The sequence below is a fragment of the Hypomesus transpacificus genome, chromosome 1 (genome assembly GCF_021917145.1).
Source record: "Hypomesus transpacificus isolate Combined female chromosome 1, fHypTra1, whole genome shotgun sequence".
NCBI lineage: Eukaryota > Metazoa > Chordata > Actinopteri > Osmeriformes > Osmeridae > Hypomesus > Hypomesus transpacificus.
The window spans coordinates 11,255,622-11,279,345 of record NC_061060.1 but is presented as its reverse complement, the minus strand read 5'-3'; the positions used below and the strand labels follow the sequence as shown (position 1 = coordinate 11,279,345).

At 42.9% G+C, this 23,724-nt stretch overlaps 1 protein-coding gene across 1 annotated transcript in view; it reads left to right on the top strand.

Moving 5' to 3' along the window:
• The window catches only part of LOC124480417 (glutamate receptor 3), a 92,503-nt gene that overhangs the window by 50,901 nt on the left and 17,878 nt on the right, over positions 1-23,724 (top strand). The window contains exons 6-11 of the mRNA XM_047039747.1: positions 4,571-4,624; positions 5,255-5,416; positions 6,464-6,631; positions 7,063-7,167; positions 10,346-10,453; positions 12,488-12,694. Of these exons, the coding sequence (XP_046895703.1) occupies positions 4,571-4,624; positions 5,255-5,416; positions 6,464-6,631; positions 7,063-7,167; positions 10,346-10,453; positions 12,488-12,694 (804 nt within the window). The remainder of the gene's footprint in view (positions 1-4,570; positions 4,625-5,254; positions 5,417-6,463; positions 6,632-7,062; positions 7,168-10,345; positions 10,454-12,487; positions 12,695-23,724) is intronic.

Here is a 23,724-nt window from a genome sequence, read left to right as displayed (position 1 = left end):
GGTGGGGAAAGGAGCAGGCAGAGAGCGCCACTGTTGTCAGTTAATTAGTCAATTCCAGCAGGAATACTTAGACGGAGAGCCCTGGAGCAGAAACATGAACTGAAGCAGAGATGGAGATAGCTGGTCCCTATGTACCAGGCACACAGCTCTCTCTCCCAGCCTTCTGTCCCATCTCCTTCTGCAAAGGAATTTGGTGACGTCTTTCTGCATTGTTAAAAACTCGCTGCAAAGCCCAAAGCTTAATCAGCAAGTAACTGGTTGTTTTTATTATTTCTCTGCATATCTTCTATGTAACTGTATACTGCAACTTTAGTAGCCCACTAGTCAAGCATGTATAACATTATTAACAAATAAGAGATCAAGACGTAAACTCTAGGGAACGTCATTTTCCATGATTTTTCCATTTGCCTCTGGGGTGGGGGGGGGTTGCCTGCCTGCGTGCAGTGGAAAGGTCAGCTCTGGAGGGGAAATAGCCCAACGCTTTTTGGACATAAGGAGAAAATGTGCCACCGTAGTTTGTACATGAGGGGCATGAAGCTCCGTGAGCTGCCTGGTAGTCTAAAACAGGGTGAAGCCAAGGTCGAGGAGACTGTCTATCCACATCAGGGCTGAGAAACTTCCCGGCCAGGGGAGCAAGCTCCTTTTCTTCAGGGGACAAAAGGGGGGTGACGTGGCAAACTTCAGGATCAATGTGAACGCCAGGGTAAATTAAAATAAAAGGGACGCAGATTACAGGGAAGGGCGGGCGTGTTTCCTTCAATTTCCTTCCGTAAGTGGACAGTACGTTTGTGCACATGTATGTGGGTGCTTGTCTGTGTGTGTGCGCACGCATGCGCGTGTGTGTTCTCCACAGAAGAGAAGCGAGCAAGTACAATGGGCAGATAAATAAATCCCAGGCACTCTGTGAGTAAGAGTCTAAAGTTAATACTTAATCATGTGGGGCTGTGCTTTTGGTATAAATATCCTGTCTCCATTTCAGGGCAAAGCAGATTAGCCAGATCATATTAGCATTGTCAAGGGGCTGACGTAGGGCTGTGAACTTCTGCTCAGTCTCATTCAATGCTAAGCTTCACAACTCTCCTTATAACATACACACACACATACATCCACACAATGACGGACAAGGCAGAATTGAATTAAGCCTCCAAACTCGTGTTGTACGATACAATACTTGTGTACAACTGGCACAAAAATCAAGCCTGGGTCTCCCAAATAAATCACTTTCTAAAGCTGGTTGATTAAATGAAGAAGTGCTTGTTGTCGGCTTGAAATCAAGGCTACATAATGGCCTCCACACCATCTATGCAACAAGATACAAATATAATGTACCACAGAAATGACTATCTACCTAGTGTGTCTCTTACCACTGGCAGATAAGAGTAGCAGCTTCAGTAACAGAAGTTCTCCAGCAACTGATATGGCAGTAGGACTGCAGTCCCAGTAAGGGGCTTTGGAAGAGCAGCATGCCAGCTTCCTAGGAGCTCCAGCCAGGCTTGCTATGCCAGCAGGGTCTGTGTATCTGTCCACGACAAGAGTTGTTCTAAGAGCCGTCTGCTCTGCCTAATTAACACCATAATGGGGAAATGTTGGTGTGTGTGTTTTGGCCTGGGCGTCAGAGCTGGGGTGTTTTGGCCTCAGTTTTGCTGTGTTACTCTGTCATTAAGGCCCTGGGTTCCAAAGTTGCAGTTCCAGCCAGGGCTGTGGACTGTAGGGGGTAGAGGACAGGTTGACTGGCTCTGTCCAGGCTTGGTTCAGGTGTTAGGATACCTGGGGCTGAAACAGAGGAGACCATTGGGTGGATATGAGTGTGTGGGGTGAAGGTGTGTGTGTGTGGTGTCCAACAGTGTGTAAAAGCCAATAGTCAAGGACTTTTAATGGACAATGAGAGGTGATAATCTAAACCAGCAATTGTACCGTGTGTGTATTTTCGGAAAATAGGACGCATTTTCTATAAGCCGCACCCCACCAGAATGGGAGCTTTGTGTTTGTAAATAAGAGTATAAACCGCACTGGAATATATGCCGCACTTGTTACGGGAACAATGATACCAAGCAATGCACGAGTATAGGCGATCTTACAAAATGCCATTGTGGAACACACTTCGAAAAACGAAAGTATGTATGTTTTCTATTGTCCGGGAATTAACTAATATTTACCTTTAGATGCGAGAGTTCTAAATATTTCCGACGGTCGCCAAAGCGTAAGTTATATTTCCGAAACGATAGCTAGTTAGCTTTAGTTAGCTTCCGGGCTAAATTAGCGAGCATAATACTCGTAGCAATGCTACTACCATGCTAGTGTTACTTCTTAGCCTTCTCATTCGTACATTTCGAAGCCATACTAAAGCGTTTGTGGCATAGTTTTTGTCCTTCGCAAAATATTCAGTTGGAATGCTCGAAATCGCATATATGCTACTCTACACTGTGAGATCCACATTCGAACGATCACATATGTGCGACGCTCCTCCTTAACAGGTTAAATAGCATTCATGAAAAAAGTGTTTCTACTGTTGTTTTGTTATAAAAACGTGCTATAAGCCGCAGCACCAATAGAAAAATATAAAATCGGGGTATAAACCATGGCTTTATTTCTGAAAAATACGGTAGTTCTGTTTTGAACATGATTTTCGAAACACTAAAACTAATGAGATTAATGTAATATAATAATTTATCTGATCTCTTTTTTCGTGCTGGATACCATTACATAGATAGATCCAAGATATCCATACTATAAATACACCTCTCCATCCTCTCTCTCACTCACTCACTCACTCACAATAATCCTCCCTCCCTCTGTCTTTCTCTCTCTCTCTGTATCTCTGTCCAGACATGCTGTAGAACTACAGGCTTGGCGTAGTAAGAGTAGTACTGTGGGTGGATGGTGTTGCGTTATTTGGGGGATAGAGATATGTTGAGATCTCTGTCTCAGATTAGGTCAAGCTGACTCTCTCACTCTTCTGTGTATCCATGTCGGGATTGTGGACAGTAGATCGCATGCCTTCTGACACCGCTGTGAGTTGATAACCATGATGTCGCGGAGGCCATCAGAGAGCAGCTCAATAGGTTCTGAGGGACTGGACACATCGCCTTGGTTCGCCCTGTACTGTGTCCTTCTGAGCAGCTTGACAACTCTCCCTCCTTCCTTCACCTCAACACAGAGGCGAGGAATGGCTCCATTAGATGAATGTAAGTGCAGCGTGTCATAATCATGGAGGAAGAGGGGGGTGATGGAGCTGAGTGTGTGAGGAGAGAACAGTGTGAGACAGGAGGATGGGAGGAGACGGATGACCAGATCCCTATTGTTGTGTCTCATGCAGAGGTCATGTCCTGGCATGTCCATCTCCAGTGAGCTGGTGATGATCAGAAGCTTTTTCCTTCACATAATTACCGGAAAAAGATTGCTTACTGCGCGATGAACATAAAAAACTCCAAACCAGCAAATGGTTGAAAGAATATGAAAGAAAGTAAAGTTCTCTCCAGTATTCAGACATGTACAGCAGCTGCTTCGTGGACTGTCAGCTACGTTACTGGGCCAGTGGCCAGAAGCACTGTCAGCCATGCTGTTTGTTGACATGGACCTGGACTGTCATGTTTGCAGTACACAGATGAAAGCTGAGACATGTTTGTCAATCTCATCATGGCAACCACCCAAATCTGGCAACCTCGGGGAGAGCAGAGTGCCCGTAAATAACCGACCTGAGAGCAGCAAACAGGCCTGGGTCTGTAACAGTAAATACAACTCAGCAGAAACAGGAAACACTGGTCGTGGGACCAGCTACAGCTTGTCTGACACATAGATTTACACAGCATGATTTATGAAGAATCATGTTAGAATCCTCTGATGGACTGTTATGTAAACAAAACAAAAGAGAGTGGTAGAAGAGAATGGTAAAGGAGAGGAAGAGATGGATGGAGTTTTTAAAGAGGAAAAGTGGAGTAGAGTAGAAGAAGAGATTGAAAGCACAGCAAATGGTTGCTGAAAAGAGTGATGGAGTGATTCTGAAAACTGCATGCTATTTCAAGCCAGTGTGTGGGTTGGAACCTGCTGTTAAGATTGGAAGGTGTGAGTTTTTTTAAAAGAAATTCAGCAACACATCTACTGTACTGTAATGTTGTATGGCCTTTGAATAATTCTTTCCGTTTTCCTCAAAATACATTTTATTTCTCATTTAGCAAGGACACAAAAGCGCTATATTCTAATAGACTTCAAAGCTGTGCTTCAAATATTTTTGATAAGTGTGAACTTCTCTCTCATTATCTTATTCTCTTTCATTAACTGGCCGTTCTCTAAGTTTTCCTCCCTTGTATTGTTATACCAGTGACTCACTGGTATTGGAATTGAATAAACCCATGCAATTTACTTATTCATATTTCCAAACATTGCTAACACCCTCTCTGGAAAATCCTTGCCACTCTCACTAGAACCCCTTGCTAAACATTGCACACCCGTGTGCTAATTGCTAATGGTTAGCTCTTGGGAGATTTAGGCAGAATTGATGCCTAAGCCTATGATCTGGGGTTCTGGCCCTCATCTCCCGGCTGGCTGACCATATTGATCGTCTCCCCCACAGGTTGTGACCCTGGGGAAGAACGCCCGTGGATACCACTACGTTCTGGCTAACCTGGTGAGTAAAGATCGGCTAGGGGAGGGGCAGGATGGGTGGAGGGAGGGGGAAACAGACAGAGGGGAAGTCAACAGAAGACGGGGAATCAAACCTGAATCTGCGCCACCAGGAGGGTATGGAGTCAAGGCTGGGAAATGTGGGGTCTGAACATGAGGGGGGCATTTTTCATGTGAACCTGTTTTAATACTCCGCAGGGATTGGAGGGGTACTGTGGTAGTCTTTTGAGTCTGTTGAGCAAATAGACATCTCCCTATCACACCTTACATCACATTCATTCTCGGAAGAGAATAGATGCTTTTTGGACTTAGATACTTTTGCAGATGTGCTGGCCTTGGCAAGCGAAATGTGTGGGTGGGTGTGTACATAGAGCAACGGGTTGAGGGAGAGAGAGGGGATGAGGGAGAACAAACCTTATAATATATTCCTACATCATGAATAGAAGCTCGGTTTGGTAGACACATAGGATCAAAGCACAGATAGATCTGTCCAGCTACGTAAAGACATTCCATTGTTTTTATTTATTTGGAAAGGACAACCTATTCAAGCGTAAACAAACAAAAAAGAAATTCACCTCAGATTTTAACATTTGCTATTATTGTCTGTAATTGTTCTCACCCTATCTCATCCCAGGGATTCTCCAACGTGAGCTTGGACAAAGTGTTCATGGGCGGAGCCAACATCTCCGGGTTCCAGATTATCAACCCTGAGAACCCGGTGGTCCAGCAGTTCATGCAGCGTTGGGAGCGTCTGGACGAGAGGGAGTTCCCAGAGGCCAGGAACACCCCGCTGAAGGTACAGAGAGAGAGAGAGAGAGACAGGAATACACCTTAACAGAAGATATACAGGGAGAGAGACAGGTACACACCTTTGGTTGAGAGAGAGAGAGTGACAGGAACACAACTTTGAAGAGAGAGCGACAGAAATACCTTTGAAGGGAGAGAGAGACAGGAATTCACTTTTGAAGGTATAAAGAGAGAGACAGGAACATACCTAATGCAAGAAGAGAGAGAGAGAGAGAGAGAGAGAGAGAGAGAGAGAGAGAGAGAGAGAGAGAGACTGAATGGAAAACAGAAAGGTAGTGGGGGGCATGGACGTGAGAGAGAGATTTGGGAAAAAGAGAGCTGGGGATTTGTAAAAGAGAGAGAGATTGATTTGTGTGTCTGTATGTATGAGAGAGAGATGACGTGAAATCGGGGTTTGTAGAAAGAGAGAGAACAGATTGGATGGGCAGCAGAGCGAGAGGAAGGGACAGAGAAGAGAATGGCAAGGAAACACACCTCATCTTTTTCCTTTGAAGATTGTATCCATTCATCTCCTTTTCTCCCCCCTCCCTCAGTTGAACTCCCTTAATTATTCCTCGCCCCCACGTCACCCTCCCTTCCTCCTTACGATCAATATATTGACAGTCAGTCCAAGGCAAGGTTATGTTGTAGCCTTAATTTACATCTAATTAAACGATGATCAAGAATGAGATGGATGTGTAATGGCAGGTAATTAGATGTAGTCACGGTGTGCTGGTTAACGAATACCCTGTCCTTCCCTCAATGGCCTGGAGGTTAAGGTAAGATGGAGAGACGGGGAAAAGTGCAAGAAATACATACTATGTATTGATGCTCTCTCTCTTACTTTCTTTCTTTCACACACACTCTCTGTCGGATGTGTTCAGTATTAGTTCAGACCTGCATTTCTTGATTAAACTCATTTTTGGCAATGCTATTTCTTTGACTGACTATACTGAGTACATTGTAATAGAATGTTCCAGAAAAGACTCTCAGTCTCTCTCTCTCATTCTCTCTCTCTCCCCCTCTCTTTCTCTTCCTCTCTCCCTGTCATCTACAGTACACATCGGCCTTGAGCCACGATGCCATCCTGGTCATAGCGGAGGCGTTCAGGTATTTGCGGCGGCAGCGGGTGGATGTGTCGCGGCGTGGCAGCGCAGGGGACTGCCTGGCCAACCCTGCTGTGCCCTGGAGCCAGGGGATCGACATTGAGAGGGCTCTCAAGATGGTGAGGGTAGAGGAGAAAGGGTGGTGAGAGAGGCAAGAAAGAGGAAGAGGTTGGGGCGGCAGGATATCTATCTCCCGTTCACACTTTGTCTATCTTCTACTCTGTCTTTCCCTCTGTCTGTTTCTCTCTCTTTAGTCCAGATTCCCCTCATTACCATAAACCCACATCTCTCTTTGTGAACCGTATCAGAACAATCACTTGATTCCCTCACTCTCCTGCCTACAGCAATCCTATGGATTAGGGTGATGCGATTGTACTTGAAGGCACTTGATTTGTTTGACCAACTCTTGGGTGAACGTTTTATTTCACTGACTGCAAATGAAACCAATGGATCAAACAGTTATGTGAGGCAACTTGAGATCTGACACTGAGGGAAAAAAACTTTGGAAATACTGTTTAACCCATGTGTGCTGGCCTCTCTCCCTCTGCAGGTCACAGTCCAGGGCATGACAGGGAACATCCAGTTCGATAACTATGGACGCAGGTCCAACTACACCATCGATGTGTACGAAATGAAAGCAGGTGGGCCCAGGAAGGTAAGCGGCGTCCGGCGAGCTACAAACGACCGTCATCCATCCACTTACAGACGGAGCCGTGCTGATTGGGGTGGTAGGTCAGGGCATTACTACCACTTACTCAAGGCTCTGAGCCTTCAGTCATCCGGAATGTTTCGGTCGTCAACATAACCGGGCTAGCTAGCAGCTATCAGGTATGGGGGCTCAACTCGTTATGTTCTCCTGTCAGTGAGTTGAGATACTGCAAACTAGCTCCCTTATATCAGACTTCTGTATTTGATGAGACATGTCAAGCTGTCACTTGGATGTGTTCAGATCATCTGGAAAATCTAGAGAACAGATCTGGTGATGCAAGCTGACGAGACTCCTTCTCCCTCTCCTAGGAAGATATATAGGGCTTGGAAGGATATATTGGTCTCTGTGTGTCTGTGAAAGAGAGAGGTAGAGAGAGAAAGAGACACAGGCCCTCATTTACTAAAACATGCGCAGTTTACGCCGCGTCTGTTCTGTTTTTGCGAGTTTGGTAATAGCGCCCGCTATGCTTCCCCATTTTGAGTATTTATCAAACCTGACACTCATCAGGCAATCAGCGCATACTCCGCCCTCAAGCGCAATTATTGCGCTTCTAAAAGAACAAGGGGCCCACATATTTCTATTATGGATCTTCCTACGGGGAAAAGAAAGCGCAAGCTTAAATTTTGTGACGCGCATGAAGTAACTGCAAACCTGAACATATTACAGTGCAGAACATTTAGATGTACATTTATTCATTTAGCAGACTCTAAATTTATCTAAAGTGACTTCCAAGACAGAGCTTTACAAAAGTGCATAGATCAATGATCATAAACAACGAGAAAGCCCCCAAAACATTGCGGGTAACCAAAACGTGAAGCATACGAACATAAAGAACATCCACACCCTCGGAAAAAAATTGGCCTATGCCTTCGCCTTACTCGAATCACTGCTGCCATTGACTGAAATACATTTGTACACACAGGAAAATGCGCTCCTGGTTTACTCCTGCTTTTAAGAGGATTTAAATTTCCCCCGCAAAATAGAGGCGTGCTTTACGGGCAGTCTTTGTAAATACCGCAGAATATATAATTAGGTGCACTTTACGCGTATCCTCCCACCTTTTTGGGTGGATATGCGCAACTCGCTCATGTCATGTGGCACGCAATCTGCGATTTTACGGAAGTGCTCCCTGTTTGTTTATAGCCCACATCGGTGAAGTCAGTCTTTGCGAAAAGGCACAAACGACTTGATAAATGAGGCCCACTGTGCGAGAGAGAAATATCAGAAAAGAGAAGTGTATGAAGCCTTCCTCACTAGGTAGGCATGCTGATGTAGGCATTGGGGGGGGGGGGTGGAGAGAGAGACTGAAAAGGACAGAGATGGGGAATGAGAGCAGCAAAGAGAGGGACAGAACAAGTGAGAATGAAAGATTCGGAGAGAAGAGATGGAAAAGAGGGAGAGAGAGCGAGATGAGAGGATATAGCCTGCCCTCCAGGTGAATGTAGCACCATCCAGCGTGATGAGCTACCGATACAACTCCACCACCACTAACTGCACTCCTGCAGATAGCTCACTCAGGAAAGGAAGTTCCCTGTGTTTAAAGGATACCATCAAGAACACTTAGAGGGGCTATGGCTTTTGGAGAAATGGGGTTATTTCAGTTCCTGAGATTAAGCACAACTATGCATAACCGCTGAACTTGTATTCAAGACCCTGCCGCAACCCAAAGATCTGTGTTAGGAAACTGAAGAGTGACTGAATGACAGAGAGAGAGAGAAAAGGAGTGTGAAAATCTGAAACGGAGAGACTGGAGGAGGCTGGAGAAGATTAGCAGAGACTGGGAGGGACTGTTGCCCTGCTACCCTACACAACCCATGCCCTCACTCTCTGTCCTACCCAACACTCCCATCTCTTACAATCCCATCAGTCAGCCGCTATCCTAACCTTCACACACTAGTACATCGTTTTCCTGACCAAATATTTATCTTCAAAGACCACCACCATCTAGAGCAGGGCTAATGGTCTACCTAAATTCAATGTGGACCGCAAAACACTTCAGAGCAGCAGGTAGTTATTGTGCAGCAAACCAGTTTATCCAGTCTTTTTTTCAGATAAGCAAACAAACTCCTGGACATGGCTGGTCTTACCTTTGAAGCTGAGGACAGTGCCAGACAGTACTGGGGAGAGCAGGTGGGAGTGTGCAGAAAGGGAAACCAAAGAGATACAGGCTGATGATGATGAATTATGGAGTGTGTATGCAGTTCACAGGCCCCGGTATCAATTATTAATTGTAAAACCTGGGAAGTTGTATGTGGAGGAGAGTTTGATGTAGTCCTCTGTGTGGCACTGCACACTGGCAGGAGGAGCTGAGCATACAAACACACACTCACACACAGTACACACACTGACAAGCATCTGCACAAAGACACTGCATACATTCATGTGAAGACAACACGTTGTCGCTAATAGGCTTCGTGTTTCCACTGTGATTACAGCAGCACTATAACTGCTCTCAAATGATATCACACCAGAGATGTCCAGCAGCAGTAGAAACTGTGTAGCTGTTCCAGTGTTCTGTTTGTCCACCACCATTTTGACGGGGCGAGAGAGAGCCAGAACATCCATGGCTGTTTTAATGAGCTCACCAACGCCACTGCTTCCATGTTACAAGCCAGGATGACACAATGCCAGCACTATCTATCTGCTCTATACAGCTCATCTCAACAACCCTGTCACAGCAAACAAGCGCTGCAGCTCGACTAGCCGTGCCTGGCCCTCGTTGACACAGCCTCAATGCAGCCACTACAGCTAGCTATCGCTATTGCTACAGCTAATGTTTAGAGACAGCCCTGTCATAGTCTGTGACCAACTACCTAGCCACTTGTGCTATCAAGGGGATACGTAAAGAGGAGGAGGAGGTAGAAGAGGTGGTGGAGGTGGAGGCTGAGATGCAGACCTGACTTAAATACAGTTTTGCAAATACTTGGTGTGCAGTTGGTTTAGTGTACTCGGCACACAAAACAAAAACATAAATAAAACCAATTCAACAGTTCATGCACTGTGATAAAATCAACCACATATCAGAAACTCCCAAATGTGTTGATGAATGATGCTAGGTATTTTACCTAGGTCTCAGGGGGGAAAGCAGAGGGATGGTTGATAATGGTGTGTTTTCTCTTTGCAGATTGGCTACTGGAACGAGTTCACCAGATTTGTTAATATCATGGATCAGGTGGTCACCAACGAGTCGTCCTCTGTGGAAAACCGAACGATTGTGGTCACTACTATTATGGTACACTTTCAATGCCGTTTTAAGTGTGTCACGTATTCTGCCACTCAAGGTCATGGTGTTGATTCTTATGATTGATACATTCTGTCCTGGGTGGGTAGAAGCATCTGTTTTCTGTTGCTTTCCATCCACTCACTACATGCTGGAACAGTCCACCCTCCCTGGGGGGAGTGTTTCAACTGTACCCGTGTGGGTGTCAAAGCAGTTTGATTTTCCATACTTCAGTGGCCTGTCGTAGCAGTGACATCACAATATTGGTATACATATGGTAACCGGTTGACTCCATCAAATACAAAACCAAAATAAAACACATTCAAACGCATACGTAAGTAGACCTGTCTGTATGTCTTGTCAGTCTGTCCTCATCAAGTAAATGGTCAATGACATCCTGGGATGGATAAACTAAGCTGAGAATGACCAGGCGAGGATGATACTGCTGATGAGGATGATGAGGATGAAGATGCAAAGGCTTCTCAAGGGGCAAAACAAAATAAACAGCATTGAAAGAGGCACACAACGATGTGGCTTTGGACATCCCCTTCAATCTATTTTGTATTGCTTCTCAGAGTGTTCTGTGTTGAACTTTAGCCTCCAGTCTATGGGTTAAGCACTCACATTTAGTTTAGTCCTCTGGGTGAAAGAATCCGAAAGCATGATATGCTTCAATTGGCAATACTGTGGCCTAAAATACACAGTGGATGGCAAATACAACAATATATACCCTAAATGAGTCAGTGGGGTCTTGGAAGCATAGAAAATGGGCATTCCTCCACAATTTGACTCAATCAGCATTCCATAAAGGAGACTCTCTTCATGCCTCTTTCTCTAGTGGAAGAGGAGAGGGGGAAGGAGGTGGAGGAAGGGTTTAACAGTTTTCTAAATGAGTACTAGCATCGGTAGATAAACATTATTAAGTTTTAACTCGGGGAAACAACTTCAATTGCACCAAGAAGGGGGAGGTTGTTGGTGTGTATTTATGTGTGTGTTTGGGGAGGGGTGGATAAGTTAAACACAGAACAACCAAGGCATTGCTCTCCGTCATGCACCCCTGGCTGTGTGTGGCTGTCATGGCTTCTGTTGCTCTCTGGGAAAGCTCCTTTGTCTGGTAATGATGAGGCTCAGAGAGGAAGAGAGAGTGAAACACAGACAAGAAACAGACGAGCAACACCGCTGTTTTTTGAAAATGTACGAGAGAAATGGCACGCCCACACTCTCCCTGCTTAGTTTTTTTTTGTATTGAAGAATAGCTTTTTTTTCCTTCTTCGTTTACTTTTGACCTTTCATGTTGTCATTTTCTGTTCTTTTTGTAGAGTTAGTTTCACTCTTTGAAATAAGCTTTGATCAGCTATTTTTTTGGTTGGTTGCTTTTGGAATGACATAGTCCTGCTGCTACATTGGTGCAATGTGCTTGATTTTGATGATGATAATGACGATGATGTTGAGAATCTCCGGGCACTCTCTGATCCCTCCCGTCACTGGCGTTTACTTCATGAACCCTCGACCCCACCCACATTCCCACCCCCATACCCACCCCACTCTGTGCCACACCATGCCTGCTAAAGACACCCGGCTCCAAGTGATCCTCCCTCTGCACCCCTTCTCCTTTGTGATTGCTTCCCCTTAATAGCTCAGCATGCTCTTCCTAAATGGTACGCCCCCCCTTTCCTCTGTGTAAGGGGCCCAGGGCTGGCCTCTTAGAGGGAGCTGGGAGTCGGAGGCCTGTTGTCCACTGGTAGACACAGCTGGGTAGAAGTAGCACCCCCGGGTCTATGGGTCTGGCACTGCTGCTTTAACCCATGTATGTTCCCATGCATCTATGATGTGCCACACGTTCATGCATGCCGGCATGTACAGCTGACTTTTCTGAACTGTGTGTCTGAGAGAGAGAGAGAGACAGAGAGAGAGAGAGAGCGAGAGTGTGTGGAGTGTGGGTGTGTATAGGTGTGATGGCTTGTCTTCAAGAAAGAGTAAGAGACAGAGTATGTACGTATGCATGCGTGTGCGTGCAAATAAACCTGCATGTGTTTGAACCAACAGGAAGCTCCGTATGTGATGTACAAGAAAAACCACATGCACCTGGAGGGCAATGAAAGATACGAAGGCTACTGTGTGGACTTAGCCTCTGAGATCGCCAAGCATGTGGGCATTAAATACAAACTGTCCATAGTCATGGATGGAAAATATGGAGCCAGAGACCCAGAGACCAAGACCTGGAACGGGATGGTGGGTGAACTGGTCTATGGGGTGAGTAGCATACGACCCCCTAAAGTTAGACACCTCATTGCAATTCGATGGAGGTTTAAAAAAAATAGTCACCAGAAACTCATTACAGTGGATGTAAAACGTTTAGTGAAGTCATTAGAAAGTTGGATAGCTTGTAGCAATATCCCCGGTTGGGATATATCAGGCTACCTATTACAAGGTGGAATTTCTCAGCTAATAAGCTAATACATGGGCCTGGGCTGCGTTTCCCGATAACGATATCGGATCTTTGTTTTTAAGAGTGTTTTCTAGAAACAAAATAACGAATAATTGTTATTTCTTACGTGCGTTTCCCAAACATCCTTTTAACAAGAATGTTCGCACGTGTCTCTTAAGAACTACTTAAGACGCTTCCTGGATGCAGATGTGATTATTCTGTCGCAACTTCAAGACTTTTGTTCAATAAACTTCAAGCTAAATAATTGAGTTATCACGGTACGCAATAATTATTATTTACTGTCGGTACAGAAAACGTTGTGCATATACTATATCATAATTATCATGATCGTTTTTAATTTATATGTGGTTAAAAATAGTTTACACGATGTGCACACCTAGCAGGTGTCATGAATTTACAATCAGCGTGATGCATATGAAACACTTACATAATTTGCACACCATTTCATTAAAGGCATGTGTAGTCTTAGTTCATTGAAATATATCCCAGTTTCAGTTTAACTTCTTTAAAAATAATAGAAAATTGTAAAAAAAAATATATAAAGAGTTATCTTTTTTTAATATTGCATCCATGTATGTGTCTCTACTGAGTCTCTTTCCGTAGATGCACTTAGCGATCCAAGACTGCTCTGGAACTCTCGTTAATCTACGAGCATTTCAAGAGCCTCTTTAGCTACGATTAGGGCTGAACGATTTCGGAAAATAAGCTAATTGCGATTATTTTGACCAATATTGCAATTGACATTTAATATGCGATTATTATATGATTTATTATTCATAAATTTAGATATATACTACTGATTTCCAGTCAGCAACATAACACAAAGTCCAGAAAAATTAAGGAAAACATACTGTACCTCTTTGAAAATATTTTGGTTAATTTAAGCTAAACATCGGCTAATAACATGTGGGTTGCACTTTCTTAACTAAAGCTAGCTAGCTACCGTTTTGGGGAAAAAACTTGCGCTGTGGGCAGTAGCGGACTGGCCATCAGGAGCCCCGGGAGAAAGTGAAGAAAAAAAATCCTTGGCCTGAGCTTTTTTGTTTGGCGCGGGGGGTGGGGACTTTTCTTCAATGGTATCATTTATTATCAGGTTTTACAGCTGTATGTTAAAATTGTAACTGAGATACATAAATAATGTAAAATAAATAAATCATGTAAAATAAATACACAAATATTGATGATAATAACAAAAATACAGTAACAAGAGCTTAAAGTGCTTTAAACATTTGTAAACTGAGACTGATATGGATAGATTCACTTCCCTTCAATTATTATGCTTTGCACCATATATTTTAAAGTACTACGTCAACTTAAGTGTTAACGGTTATTAACTTTCATTACATTTAAAGTTTTTGCCTGCACAAGTTAGCGTACTACAAGATACCTCTGAACATGTCGATCATGACCTTGAATCGGTCAAACTCTGTAAAGAGTACAGAGATTCGTGCCTTCCGGGTTAAGGTTGACTTATGTTCCCATTCGGGATGCTGTGGCTTGTTCTTGTTGAAGAATTTCTACTCTGGTCTTTTCCTTAACTGTCAGTGCACATCTCCTCAGCACTTGGTTAAGAAGCCTTCTGTAGCACACACACACATCACTGTGGCTATTTTCATTGCTGATTCCTACATAAAACCTAACCACTCTAAACTAGCACATCCCTTTACATGCAATATAATACAATAAAAATGGATAACGGCAGAGACAGCACATCAATTATTCAAGTTAATTTAAGACTACAAAATGATTAGCATTACCTGTAATTGTGTTCTTCATTTGGATCCAGCACATAGTAGTAATGCACCACCAGTACATCCATGGGTTCATTTGGCCTGGTGCACACCTTCAGCATCTGAAGAAATCTGTTGCTAATTGGTCTTTGAAAGGATGGATCTGTCAGCAGGCTGGCCGGAAAGAGTCACGACAATTAGAAAAAGGGTTGACTCGGTTTTATTAGCTCGACGTCGGATCATGCCACCAATCCACAACAGAGTGGCTAGCATGAGTGAGAACTCTCTCTTGCAAGAGTGCTTGAATACAGTAGTGGACATGTTAAACATAGAATGTACAGAATTGCTTCCTTAACAGGTCTTTAGTGGTCACCACACTGATACAGTTGAACGTATAAGCCAGGTGAAGTGGTCATTTATCACATAAGCCCTAATTGGGGTGTGCCTGCCTTTCGGCGAGCACAAACCATTGTTATCTCACATATATATTATTATTATTTTTGTTTATTTTCGCACCCCTAAGGCTCAGGACTACATAGACAACGGTGGTGTCAAAAGTTTTGTCTTGGTAGCGATTGCGTTGCTTCTATTCGGATTGACGTTCCGTTGCACAGTTTAGGAGGTTACAACGTTTTTGTGGCGACAAAGTGCCTTTAGTCGACGAAGGGTAATCTGTGCTAGCTACGTCACCACGTCAACACACGTTAGCAACGACGCATGAATACAACGTGCATGGATACAACGTGATAGAGACGTTCTAGCACACAAATTGGAGCTTGGATTATGAGTGAAAAATACCACCCCAAAAAATCCCAACCATTTGGCTTTGTTGAGAAAGCGATTTAGAGTGGAGCTGAAATCTCGGATGTTTGATTTAGGTCGTCAAAGTCTTTGTAATTTGAGCGAGTGCGGGTCGCCCGTGAGACCGCCTACAGTAGTTTTTAGGCGGCAGCCATGCTACAAAGCGTCATAGTAGTATTTTTGTTGCTATTTTTATACTTCAATTTTACACGAAAAAACAGAAAGAGGGAAATTTTATGACGATATGACTATTGTAAAGACAGCCAGGTGGTGAGATTTTAATGTAGGTTGCTGTAAAACTTTGATTTGTTTGCTACGTGAGAGCCCCGTCAGCCTCCATTGACGATTGCGGCAGCAACAACAGTGTTGTCAACGAGTGTCGACAACAGTGTTGTCGATCTGCGTCTGATGAGTATTTTCTTAATTTGTACCAGGGTCAATTCTACATCCAAATGGAGAGCAGAGTTTTAAAGATATAGCGATTGTGGAGACAGCCAGCGGGTCAGCATATTTTTTTTATTTGTGTAAAACTTGTAATTTCAGTTAGACCGCGTCTTGTTTTGACGTTAGTCTCTGAGTCACAGACTCGGCTCGCCCACTGCCATTGGCACATTAGCAGTGTGTAGTAGTAGGCTACAGTACTGTCTTCAATGCCACAGCTATGGCTAAATTTTATTATGTCTTATTACACGGCTGTTCTTAATGCTGTAGAATGCTCCATTCACTTGAATGGGGCTTCCCTCTCATATTTGACCATTGCCATGCATATTGGACCGCTGTCAAGGGAAGTGGCCTTTTTGCCTCGGATTCACATCTTTCGTAGCACTCCGCAAGTTGTCCGGTAACTTTTCAACCCCAGCGTACTCTGTTGCTTAGCGACGTCAGCTGATTTGAAGCCTAAAGAATGTTCAACGTCTATGTAGTTCAACGTCTTTGGCGAACTATTTCTCTGCTGATGAACAATACGAATGGTAACAAATACATTGTAAAAAGACACACTGTGTTAAGTTATTTTTGTTCGCAAGTAGCCGAATCAGAAAGGGATTTATTCGCCATGAAAGTTTGCACAGACAAGGAATTTGCTTTGGCAGGAAGGTGCACACAATAAACATATAGGAATCTTAAATTTAGATAGCCGTGTAATAAGTAAGGGATAATGTATAGAACGCCGGTCATTATCGGGAAAATAAGCCCCGACAGGGCGAACAGCACCGGTGGCCGACATGTGCAAACGCGCTGCAAACTAAGCTGTTTTCGGGGTTGGCGTGTTTTCCTTTTAGCTGCGCGTTTCTATATTTGCAGCATGTTTATGTATTTGGTTGTGTTACTACTATTTGAATCCCAATTCCATCTGAAATACTGCCTGTGACAACTTTGTTACAGTAGCTTGTTTCAAGGGGGTATCTTGTTTCAAAGGGTGTTCTTAATGAATTACGCAATTTGAGTAGGCTAAATGCTTGAAAATATCACTAGATGGGAAAACGGACCCACCTGCAACCGACGCAAGCACACCCTACAATTTCCCCAGAAATTGTACCCTCTCTAGTTGTACATGTTTTAACTTAGTCTCCTAACTGTCTGGGCTGTGTGCGTTCCATGTCTATATTCTGCTCAGAGGCGGGCCTTGCTGTATGACCTCTTGACTTCACAGAGGCTCAAGCTTCTATGTACACAGAAAATCTGGACATCAGTCTTATCAAGCTCTTGGAGGGAAGATGGAGCAGACTGAAACTCTGAGAAAATCTCCTTCTGTTTTGGTGACTTCAATATCATAAAAGACATCAGAGCAGAAATGTTCAACTTCTGAGCTGAATGGACTCATGAGGGCCTTGGCAGCATTGGAAACCATGTGCACAGTGTCTCCAGATACATCAAGGAGGTATGGGTTCTCCTTCCTTGCCTGGGTTTCAAGGCCAGTCTTTTTTCCTGTCATGACTGCACAGTTGTCAAGGAGGATGTCACAAGCATATTCAGTATTTTATCCACATTCAATGTTGTTGCTTCATCAACATTGAGTGAGAACATGCATTTTTTTAGCTTCTCAGACAAACACTTTTTAAACTGTAATGCGATGCCATTAGTGTTCATGAAACTAGCATGTTTATTTGAAACCAACAGGCTAGTTGGAGTTTTTCTGTCTTCTGCTTGTTTCCTGCACAGTTTGACCAGTGGCTGCGAAATGGTGAATGATTAGTCATGTTCCACAATAAATGTGCACAGACGTATTTTCAGGTCGCAGACACGGTCAGTCATTGACAACGGTGTGTCCGCTGTAACAGCTTTTCCCAGCAACGTTGTTGTAAGTTTCAGTGCACGGGCAGCGGCTCTATGGCGGGGGTCTAACTCATGACGAGCAAGCACTTTCTTACCGATACTGGCATATAGCAGCTTCCTCGAGCAAAACGTGCAGAAACAAGCACCAGGTTCTTTCAGTTTCTGGCACCAACTGCCAAAAGGCTACCGTCTCTACCTTCTATCCACGCCCAGCGCCATTTATTTTTTAGTCCTTTATCAATGGGTAGGACATCACCCCCAGGCTTCATGAACTTGCGCTCCATGGTTTTAACAAAAACGTTAACGTGACGTATGGATCTCAATCACACTGTGTTGCCAGGACCCGCCCTGCTCTATGGAGGATTATAGGGGCCAAAACTAAATAAATAAATACTTGGATAAATAAATAATTATATAACACAAAGCTTAAATAAATGACACAAAATATATAAATGTTACATGTATTTGTGTGTATTTATATATATATATATGTTTACATTTTCATGTGTTTACATTTATTCATTTATACTTACATTTATTCATTTATACTTACATTTATTTATTTATACTTACATTTATTTATTTATACTTACATTTATGTATTTACACTTACATTTATCCACGGTGAAACTTCCTGCAGCAAAATAAATCTGTCGTCCCCCCGTCACCAAGTCAGGGGGCGGGTCAAAGCCTCTGATTGGTGAATGAACAGTATTACACACCAGGCAGGCTCAACCAGTCGATCAAGCTCTCTTCAAGCTAGAGGGATCCTCTATCGCCTCACTCTACAGCTGCTAGGGGTGTGCGACACTGCACGATGTGGTATAGATCCGATACCAAGGAGTAAATACAGGGCCAGTATTGCCAATACCGATACTTTGGGCTTAGAAAAGCAGTGGAGGGGCAAAGTGAGTTTGAGCGAAGTTAGACGGTGTTTGCACAACCACTATGATGTAAAGGGAGTTGTGTACTCAGTGTGGAATTAAACTTAAGTATCGATCTTATCACGCTATCAATCAGGCTATTGATACCAACGTTGGTATCGATAGTTGCCGGGTTTCCCAACCCGGCCACTGTCGGTCTTAAGATCGATATGCCCACCCCTATGCTGTATCATCTCGCTGAGGATCGTGAACACATTTTCATCGATGTCTGTGTCAGTTAGGGCCAATATCATTCCTATAATTTCAGCGAAGCTCTCAATATGATGTAAAAAAAAAAGTGAACTGGCAGGTGCCTCCATCTCTTCAGCTTCCGCCAACATTTCGACCACTGTAGCATTCAATATTTCATTCATTGAATCCGCACAAGGTGCTGCCACCTTGGAATAGTCAAAAGCAGTAGATTCAAGTTGAACCACCAATCAGAGGCTTTGACCCGCCCCCTGACTTTGTGACGGGGGGACGACAGATTTATTTTGCTGCAGAAAGTTTCACCGTGGATCAATGTAAGTATAAATACATAAATGTAAGTATAAATAAATAAATGTAAGTATAAATAAATAAATGTAAGTATAAATGAATAAATGTAAGTATAAATGAATAAATGTAAACACATGAAAACGTAAACATATATATATACACACAAATACATGTAACATTTATATATTTTGTGTCATTTATTTAAGCTTTGTGTTATGTAGTTATTCATTTATCCAAGTATTTATTTATTTAGTTTTGGCCCCTATAATCCTCCATACTGCTCTGCTTCTGATAGGCTTGTAACGTTAGTTAGAGCTTCGTTCCTCTCATGATTGGTAGGTGAAATCAAATTACTTGAAAATATTAAACCACATGCAAGTTCCCATAAAAAAATTTCCACGGCCGCACGCCGGACATCTGGCACGGTGCCGGAATACTTAAAGCCCTGATCGTTGGTGGTGTTGCCCCGTGAGGTAGCAACGTTAGCCAGGTAGGTTTTGCAAAAAGTATTGCGCAGCATCTTTTTTAAAAGCTAAATTGGCAAAGTGTCTGTAGTGTCAGGTTCTATCGAGCCTGAGGCCATCGTTCAGGTGAAGGTAAAGTGTAACGTGCAAAGTTGATCATTTGTCTGCAAACTGCATTACAAAATCTTGTTTTGTCACATTGCGATATTATCGTAAATGCAATTAATCGTTCAGCCCTTGCTACAATAGCTTCGAAACGGCCCGTAAAACTAAGATCTATTGATCAACGGATTCTACGATCAACTTAGACTTAAGATGCTTTCGGGAATTACGGGGATTCCTTTCAGTAGTGAGAAAATGTGTATGAGTATGTGATTTATAAAAAAAAATAAACTCTGAGGTTTAAGATTTAAACTTCATCATGGAAGAGTCGGCTATCACTCTAGGATAAAAAAGGATTACATCTGGAAACATTCTCAGAGCTGTTAGACAGAATCCCAGGACTTCAGTTCACATAGTCTTCCCTCTTCTCCCACAATCTAAACATACAAGGTAGGCATGTAGGTACAAATATGATGGATGAGCTTAGATATATATAGCCCACTCACTCAATTCTAATCACCCTAATCAGACCCTCCAGGAATTTGCGATGTTGCGATCGCACCAATTCACGCGAATTCAACGATTCACCGCAAATTCATTGCGACATTGCAATTTTAACCAATCACCGCAATTTTCCCGCAACTTTGATCCATCTTCGTCGTCTCCCACAACTCTCTCCAGTAAGAGTTAAATCCAGTGTTGCGCCAGAACGTGTTCATTGAACGACAGTTCATGAACTCGTTCATTGAACGAAAGTTCACTAACTTATTAATAATTTTGGTGAACTGAACGTACTGTATTACTGCCTGATGAACAATACTGTGAACGCGTTCATTCTGGTGTCTTTGAACTCTTTCACTCTTTATAATTTTGTTCAATAAGGGGCCAGATTTCTAGAGACTTCCATGCGAAAAACACACCGTTAACAGTCCTGTATCCAGGGTTGCCCAACCAGTCAATCGCTGCGTGTGCTTTCTTCTACTGTCTATGCCTGGCAAGTGTGAGAGCGCCGAAGTTGCGTAGGGGCCTGAGAGCGGTATTGCACACAGAGATAGATTTTGCTTTAATCTTTTTTGTAAAAAAAAAAGTCAATTCGAATGTAAATCCTGGTTGGATAAGGATAAAAAATTGGATATGATGAAAATTGGCATGTTGGTAACCTTATTTAGGGGACCATTTCTCAATGTTTTTTTATTCTTTGATGAATGTTTGTTAATTACTGAATTTTCAACCTATAACTCAATTAAAATTACAAAGAGGGAAATTCGCAACTTTTTATCGAAACTTTCACTTGCTCCCGCAATTTGATTGCAACAAACACCTAAAAAACACAGCAACTTTCATCGCAACTTTTTGGAAAAGCTCCCGCGAATTCAGGAATATTAGCCCGCAACTATCACAAAAAAGGCCAGCGAAATCCTGGGGGGACTGCCTAATAGATCCGCAGCATGGGAGAGGAATTGGTGAGGGTTACTAAAATGTAAAATTTATATTTATTAACAGTAGCCACAATTCGGGCTTATGACTGCCTAGGGTGCAGAGAGGCCTGGTTAGCTCATGATGTAGCTATACTGTTATTTGATACATGAAACACATTAACATCACCACTGAACACATTATAACAGGTTTATTACAGACACTGGCAGCTTCAACTTTTTAAATGGTCTTTATAACCGAAAGAAATAAACAAAAATCTACCTGGGGTTCTATGTTACTCTGTGTGGTACCACAACGTTGGCGCGCTTGTTGGAGCTCCTGAGAGAATTTCGTTACTCACTGTTCCTCAGCAACCCAGAAAGCCGTTACCTAGCAGTCTCTTCAACCCTCGGGAAGTTAGCAACAGTCCACCTGCAGCCACGCCGCTAACTCCACCTCAGCAAAACCAGCGCTACCCAGTGAAACCACTCTCAACCACAGTTCACTCCCCCACCTCAGCACCAAATCACCTGTTTCCAACTACAATCCAACTGCAAAAATGAACTAGCTCCCAACTATCAGCGTCTCTCTTCCTCCTCTCGATGTCAATCTGTCTTTTTGTTCTTCTCATTCACGCCCCCTCCCAACAAACAGTATGTTACCAACTCTGATTGGCACTGATGGCTCTTAACAAAATTGACACCTGACTGCAACCAATACAGAAGAAAAGAAAAGTCTTTAAACACCAGGGACAACTGAACCAGCCCACGTTTTTCTTTCTTCTACAGAAATACAATAGAACAAAATACATTTATAAACAATTTAGCAGGTTGCTACATATGTCTGTATATATAAATGAAGCATGGTGGGAAAGATCAGGGGGCATGCTGTTAGTGTAAGTTCAATTGAACAATGTTTACAGAGAAAACAAAACTCTGCAAGGTTTGAAAAGTATTTTTCAGTATCGTAGGATGCTGTTTGGACCTCTAAAATGGTTTCTTCTGACTTGACCTGAAGTGTGTAGTGTTATGTCTGTTTTAAAGGGCTATTATACTATTTGTTTGCTACAAATGATACTAAAAACCATAATAAAAACAGAAGCAGTGTTTTAAATGGTGAGTTTGGGAATGTGGATTATCTTCCCAATTGTAAGGCCCAGAATGCATCCAAATTTGCATTGTTGCAATAATGGTCTACAAAACTTAAAACTATGCGTTCTCACCACTGGGTTAGGATTCCAATCTCTTAAACAGCCTTATTGATATTCTCACAGAATGTGCCTTAACACATGCAAAAGATATGAAGATGTTCTGGAAGCATCCATGAAGCGAGATCTGTCAGAACTCTCCAAATCTCTCAAAAGCCTCAACTGTCCCAAATTATATATTTTTTCTATGAGGCAACCACAGCTGTACTGGGACCACATAAAAAATGCATGAGGGGTTAGCCTAGCTCATCTGTTCAATTTCCTTACCATCAGTTTGGAAGATTGCCTGGTTTGATGTCCTAACGCCACCAAATTATCCTCAAAATGGGAAAGGTCCACCCTCTCATTCCCTCCCCCTCCCTCCTCCCTCCTCATAGAGGAATCAGCTCCCATCAGGTCTTCATCAGGTGGTTTGTTTGAAGACAGGCTAGTGGGGCAAGAGTTAATGATTATATTGGCTTTGACCTTTTGACCAGTAAATTAATCAAATTTTGGTTGTCTTTTAACGGTTAGCCTTGGAGGTGCTCTTTATGGCTTTGTTTCCCAGCACCATTGATTGAGTGCTGCCTGAGACAGCTACAGGATTAAGCGGTTGTTCTGAGCTCTGCTCGCTCCCCTGTGGACGAGGTTAAAGAAACAGATGCCTTTGTTGCTTTTATTTGTGTGTGTTTTTTCTGAGTGACCTTGTTAGAAGCCTTTTCTCTCAGTGTAGCCCTATCCCCATGTTACTCTCCTAATTTATGGATTAAAAGAACAACACAATACTATACCACAAAGTGTCCTTCGCAAAACATTGCTTGCAAGAAAAAGCTGTTACATAATTAAACACGTACGCGCTCTAGCTGAAGACACAATTAATATACGAGTGATTCATTCTTTTCTTCTGTTTTATACAAAGCAACCCATCGTCCTAAATGTAAAATAACACCATTGGTTCTTGAGAGTGTGTTTTGGGAGATGTGGCTAGAAGATGAGTGATTAAAAACTGAGAACAGAGAGAGACGAGTACCATCTTGGAAGTCTAAACATATTGTAATGCAGATGCCACAGCTCTGTCTCTACAGGGCGCTGACTCTGAGCAGGCAGTGATGGAGGGTGCTGGAGAGGGTCGTTTATACAGCCGGAGGTTGTAGCTTCTCTACATGAGAACAATTCTACAGCTGCTATTTAAATCACAGGCTTTTTTTACCGTTGAACAAACTTATTTGTTCCCCTGGACAGATCTGGCTCTTTGTTAGCTAGATGTTCTGCAGTCCTATTCAGAAAGCATCACTCGTGTTGTGATATGAATTTTCCACATCAACAATAAATCTAATTTAATTAGTAATTTATATGCACATTAATTTCTGATTTATCTTGACCAAACCTTAGTCTTTAACTAATAAGACAGCAGATACATCTTCCACAAACTCCATCTTT